General features: G+C 35.7%; 1 protein-coding gene across 3 annotated transcripts; it reads left to right on the top strand.

Annotated features, from left to right (window-relative positions):
* The first annotated feature begins 811 nt into the window (after positions 1 to 811).
* Positions 812 to 4,927, top strand: LOC140976664 (ethylene-responsive transcription factor RAP2-7-like). 3 transcript variants are annotated; one of them, XM_073440912.1, is made up of 10 exons: positions 812 to 972; positions 1,092 to 1,608; positions 2,327 to 2,352; positions 2,519 to 2,549; positions 2,626 to 2,713; positions 2,787 to 2,932; positions 3,180 to 3,283; positions 3,400 to 3,506; positions 3,919 to 4,014; positions 4,447 to 4,927. In XM_073440912.1, exons 2-10 carry the CDS (start codon positions 1,103 to 1,105, stop codon positions 4,663 to 4,665), a joined length of 1,323 nt encoding a protein of 440 aa, XP_073297013.1. In that variant the 5' UTR covers positions 812 to 972; positions 1,092 to 1,102; the 3' UTR covers positions 4,666 to 4,927. The 3 variants fall into 3 exon arrangements, with proteins under 3 accessions (XP_073297013.1, XP_073297012.1, XP_073297014.1); XM_073440911.1 differs by having other exon boundaries at positions 812 to 1,608; XM_073440913.1 differs by lacking the exon at positions 3,919 to 4,014 and having other exon boundaries at positions 812 to 1,608.
* The last annotated feature ends 360 nt before the right edge of the window (positions 4,928 to 5,287 follow it).

Raw genomic sequence — 5,287 nt, forward strand, 5'->3', positions numbered from 1 at the left:
ATTTCTAATAGTATTTTTTTTAAAAAAAAAAGAATCAATCATAATATAAAATCCAATTTTACTGATCCTCGAGATTTTCACTAAAATTTCATAAATTAATTTATTAAAAAATATATTAAAACCGTAGTAATTAATATTTTAGTTAAGCGCAAATACCTGTCATTTGAAATGTCTTTGCTTCATTTTGATATAAAATTCATTTTGATTTAAAATAATGAAGTTTTTGAAAATAAAATTTTAACAACATAAAAGCTGCGACCATGCGTACCACTCACTCATGTCAAAGAATATAAGTGGAAACAAATGAAATGAGCAAATCGGGTAAGTTAACGGACAAGTTGCAGTTGTAAACTATCTGAACAATAATTGAGTCTATATTTTATTTCAAAAATATTATAAATTATTTTTTAATATATTGTATATTTGAAATATAATATAAATATTTATCCTTTTATAAAAGTCAAGATATCATGTAGAGAACTATTTTTTTTAAAAAAAATTGTTATCTTATGAAAAAAAAAGGAGGTATAAAAAGTTATTATTTGGTAAGTTTCTTTATTTTCTATAAATGTTTTCTTTCTTTTTTTTAAAAAATAAAATATTTTCTTTTTTAATTAGTGATAGCTTGTTAAGGTTCTAAATTTTAAATCATTAATTTATTAACACAGAATAATTCATACTTATAAAATTATAAATAATATATTTAATTATACATTTTTTTTGAAAGGTTATTTAATTATACATTAAATGATATAAATAATTAATATGTGTCTAATATAGTCAGTTACTTTCACTTACCCCAATCATTCAATATCCCCTTATTCCTTGTTCTGCTTCTTCTTCACTTTTGCTTTCCTCCTTTTAAAAATGGTGATCCTTCAAATTTCTCCAAACCCTGAAACGGAGGCACTCTAGCGGTGATATATTCGTATAAATCTTGTATATATAGCTCGTGGGTTCTCGCTTTCGAAGGTTTTTTTCCAACTTTTTGTTTATATACAGCCCCGATCCATTCTCTAAGAACTGTTCCTCTCTGTCATGTGAAGTTTCTGTTTCATCAAGAAACTTGATTCGCAGCTTCTTTTTCGTAGAGGGTTGTGCAATGTTGGATCTAAATGCTCCGTCGGCGATTTCTGTGACCTCCACCGAAGTCCACCACCGGAAGACCCTGGCAACCGCCGCCGATTCGGTTACTTCCACCACTACCTCCTCTACAGACAATGGGGTTTCTGAAGAGCAAGAATCTAACAGATTCACCTGCCGAAAGCTGCTGCCCACGCTCAATTTCTCGATTCTTGACAAGAACGTGATCGAGATCGAGGATGACGTCAACGTTTACAAGACCGAGTTGCAGCTTTTTCCCGTGTTTGCCTCGTCGTCCGCGCCGGAGACGGCGGATTCTAGGGCTAAGTATTGGCTGGATTTCCCGGTGCCGGAGGTTTCAGGCGGAGTGGACATGGGATTTTACAACGCACAGTTCCCGCCGCAGCCGCAACCGCAACCGCAGCCGCAGGTGAAGAAGAGTAGGCGTGGTCCCCGGTCTCGGAGCTCGCAGTATCGAGGGGTTACTTTCTACCGGAGAACTGGGAGATGGGAATCACACATTTGGTACCTCAAAATTATATCATATCTAACAATAATTGTGTTTGCATGCATGTTTTGTTTACTTTTGGGTATAGTTGAGAGAGAAAGCGGTTATGGATAGTATGTTGATTTGTATCGGTAAAGAAATCGTTGTTGTATTTTGGGTTTGATTATCACCTTTTCATTTTTTATTCGACGCTAAGCTCATCCAAATCCGAATATTATGTTATATTTCTTTAGTGTTCTTGTGTAATATTAATTTGGCACTGGTAGCTGTTTGCGGATTATGATTCGTTGGCAATATGGGTATTCTTGGCTTCTTTTGGAGGAGTAAGAGTTGTAAATCCTTGGGTGTGAAAGATTATGTGGTAAAACATCATATCGAATCGTGATCACCTATATGGCACCGTATATGAGTCGTCGTGACTGCATGTGCCACAGCTACAAATTATTCGATACCTGCCTATGCGACCGAATTTATGCCACACTTCGGATTATGGTGCTTAAAAGTACTTCATAATTTAATTCGAGCTGGATTGCTAACATTAACAACAAATTTTGATGCACCTGCATAAGCTCTTGGTGATGGATTTGATTTACAAGATTCAAATAGTACGGTTACCCTTAGTAATGGCTAGCATTTGATTATTTTGTGTCATTAGCTATGTAATTCTTTATGTATATCATGTGGTGCCTTTTCTATCTTGATCTTAACTTTTGTTTTCTTGGTATTCGTGATCAGGGACTGCGGTAAACAAGTCTATTTGGGTAAGAAATTAAACTACTTGCATCACACTACATACTTGCGTTTCTGATTTTTCTGGTTAAGATATGCATTAATTTGAAGGTCATGGGAAGTTAAATTTGGTTTTGCAAATTGTTTTAGTTTCTCTGTCGCACTCTCATATTAATTTTGTTGGATTTCTTGTTTCAGGAGGATTTGACACAGCTCATGCAGCAGCAAGGTAGAAACCTTTATCGTGCATTAGAGATTTGTGGACATTTTGTAACGTTAATCTCTTGTCGATTTTCATCATGCAGAGCATATGATCGCGCTGCAATCAAGTTTCGTGGGGTTGACGCTGATATCAATTTTAAACTTGGCGATTATGAAGACGACATGAAACAGGTTCGTTTCTGACTGTTACTGATGATTTTTAAGTTCAATCAATGAATCTTATTTAGTTTATTATTTTTTGCAGATGAAAGACTTGACAAAAGAAGAGTTTGTTCACATTCTCCGTCGCCGAAGCACCGGGTTCTCTCGAGGAAGCTCAAAGTACAGAGGTGTAACCCTGCACAATTGTGGTCGCTGGGAGGCACGAATGGGACAATTCCTCGGGAAAAGGTATCAATATTTTTCAAGCTTTTACAATATTGTACACGGTGTTGTGATGGTTCTTCTGGGCAGTGATTGATCTCTGATAGGTTCTGAAGCTCTAAGTTTGCATATGTATCTTGGGTTATTCGACAGCGAAGTCAAAGCTGCAAGGTTCTTGTGATCATGATTCATACCATTCGAGACTTAGTGTTGAGTAGGACCAATTTATTAGATTGATCTCATCAAATGATCCTCATTTTGTTTTCTCTTCCAGGGGTTATGATAAAGCAACCATCAAATGTAATGTCACTGAAGCTGTAACCAACTTTGAGCCGAGTATCTATGAGAGAGACAGAAACATCGGCCCCGACGATGCAGGTATTACTTACGAGTGAAAACATTGTTTTGCTATTGTTCTCCAATTGCCTTGCCATTGTATATCATGTGAATATGAACAAACTCAGTGTTAAAGGAGTTACTGCTGATGTATTTAGGTATTAATGACAATCTTGATCTCAATCTTGGAATGTCTTTAGCTTCAAATGGTCCGCATGGGAATGACATTACAAGAAAGTTGGACTTTCCCTGCAATAGGACAAGGGTAAAAAATATTTAACCTTTTATATTGTTTCAGGGTGATGTTATTTGCTCTTAAATTTTTGTGACGTGCACTCAACTTAGTGCGCTTTATGAACAAATATTGTACATTAAGTCTTATGTGGGTAACACAAATTGGATTGTAATAATGGGCAAGAAACAATTACTCCTTTCATTACACTTGCGGTGCCGGGATTCATTGCCTAGTCATGCTCCTAAACCAACAGAAACCTTCTTGTCCATTGTGCTCTTGTTCATATGTATGTGTATCGGTTCTCTTCCTTCCTAATGAACTTGTTATGTGTAGTCACAGAACTATTTCACCTCTTAGTATTAACAGACAATGACATTCAATCCTATATTTTGGTGATATTACATGTCTTGTAACAACTAATACCCTCTCCACAAATTCACAGGTTGACACACTCTTCGTTTCCCCCCATGGATTAGTTGCATCCCAGTATTCCCCCTTGTGGGCTGGCTCGTACTCCGGTTTTCCACCAAATAATATGGTGATTTTTCTCTTCATACTCTTGTTTTTTGACTCTGGACTCGAACGAATATGAACTTTCCTAGACGAAATAATTAGTTTTATAGTTAATAGAGAGCAAGCAACAATTTTCTTGATCAGAAGAAAGTTTTCCCACATTAGTTCGGTCAAAGAAGCATACATAAGCACGCTTTCTGTGTTCCGGCTTGAAGGCAACAAAATATTCATGCAATTGTCCCAAAGTCATATGAGACTCATACCACAATACACTTTTGCTACTAGCTTCCCTAAATAAGTTGCTCATTTCTTGTCTACCAACCATGTTCTTGTCATTGATCTTATCGTAGCTACTCACACATTCTGTCTGCATGCATGCAATTACTAACAAAGACGTATGATAAAATAATTTATAGTTGGTTACCGCGATCTGTTATTTTTTAAATTTTATTTGCAGGAAAGATACACCGGACCAATTAATGGAGCCATTACTTCGCCTCCATACCCAAACTGGCCATGGAAAATGCAAAGTGCTGGTTTGACCACTCCGGTGCCAATTTTATCTTCTGCAGCATCATCAGGATTCTCTACCACCACCGCTCCCAGTTCGAATTCCCTCGTTTCCTCGACATCCAGACTGCAGCTTCCTGCAAGCAAGGTCAACAACCATCAGTGATCTGTGCAAAAACGCAACAGACCATGACTATTTCAGTTAGACTCGAGCCATGGTATGTTTCCAGGAACATGCGTGTAGAATAATATGTCAGAACCCATGATATCATGTATAGCTGGTATAAATATTACTCTGCATTTTGTGTCCGTTACGATAAGTAATTCATCCATGGTGGAAAATTCACATAAAACTGCTATTTGTAGTAGACTTTGATTTTGGTTTGTTTGAGGAATTTAATGCTATGAATAATTTGGATTGTGATTTTTGTCTGTGTGTACTGTAAATCTTATTATCTTACTCTGAGTAATCGGAAAGATATCTACGTATCAAAAATACAAGTCACAGAAAGAAATTTACGGAACAAAAATAATATCGAGTAAATTTTTTTGTTGTATGTAGTCGTCAAAACGTTTATTCTAATTAGCTTCGCATGTGTGTTGCATGACAATATTATTTTATATGTATTCTAAGTGTAATAAATCTTTATTTTATAAAATTTGGATCAAAATAAAATATTTAAAATTTCAAGAAATCTATTGATATTGATTGATATATGGTGGTGTTAAATTATGGATAAGTTATCAGCTATTATTAGAGATAAGTTTGAGAATAGTTGAAAATAAGT

The sequence above is a fragment of the Primulina huaijiensis genome, chromosome 5 (assembly GCF_012295235.1).
Source record: "Primulina huaijiensis isolate GDHJ02 chromosome 5, ASM1229523v2, whole genome shotgun sequence".
NCBI lineage: Eukaryota > Viridiplantae > Streptophyta > Magnoliopsida > Lamiales > Gesneriaceae > Primulina > Primulina huaijiensis.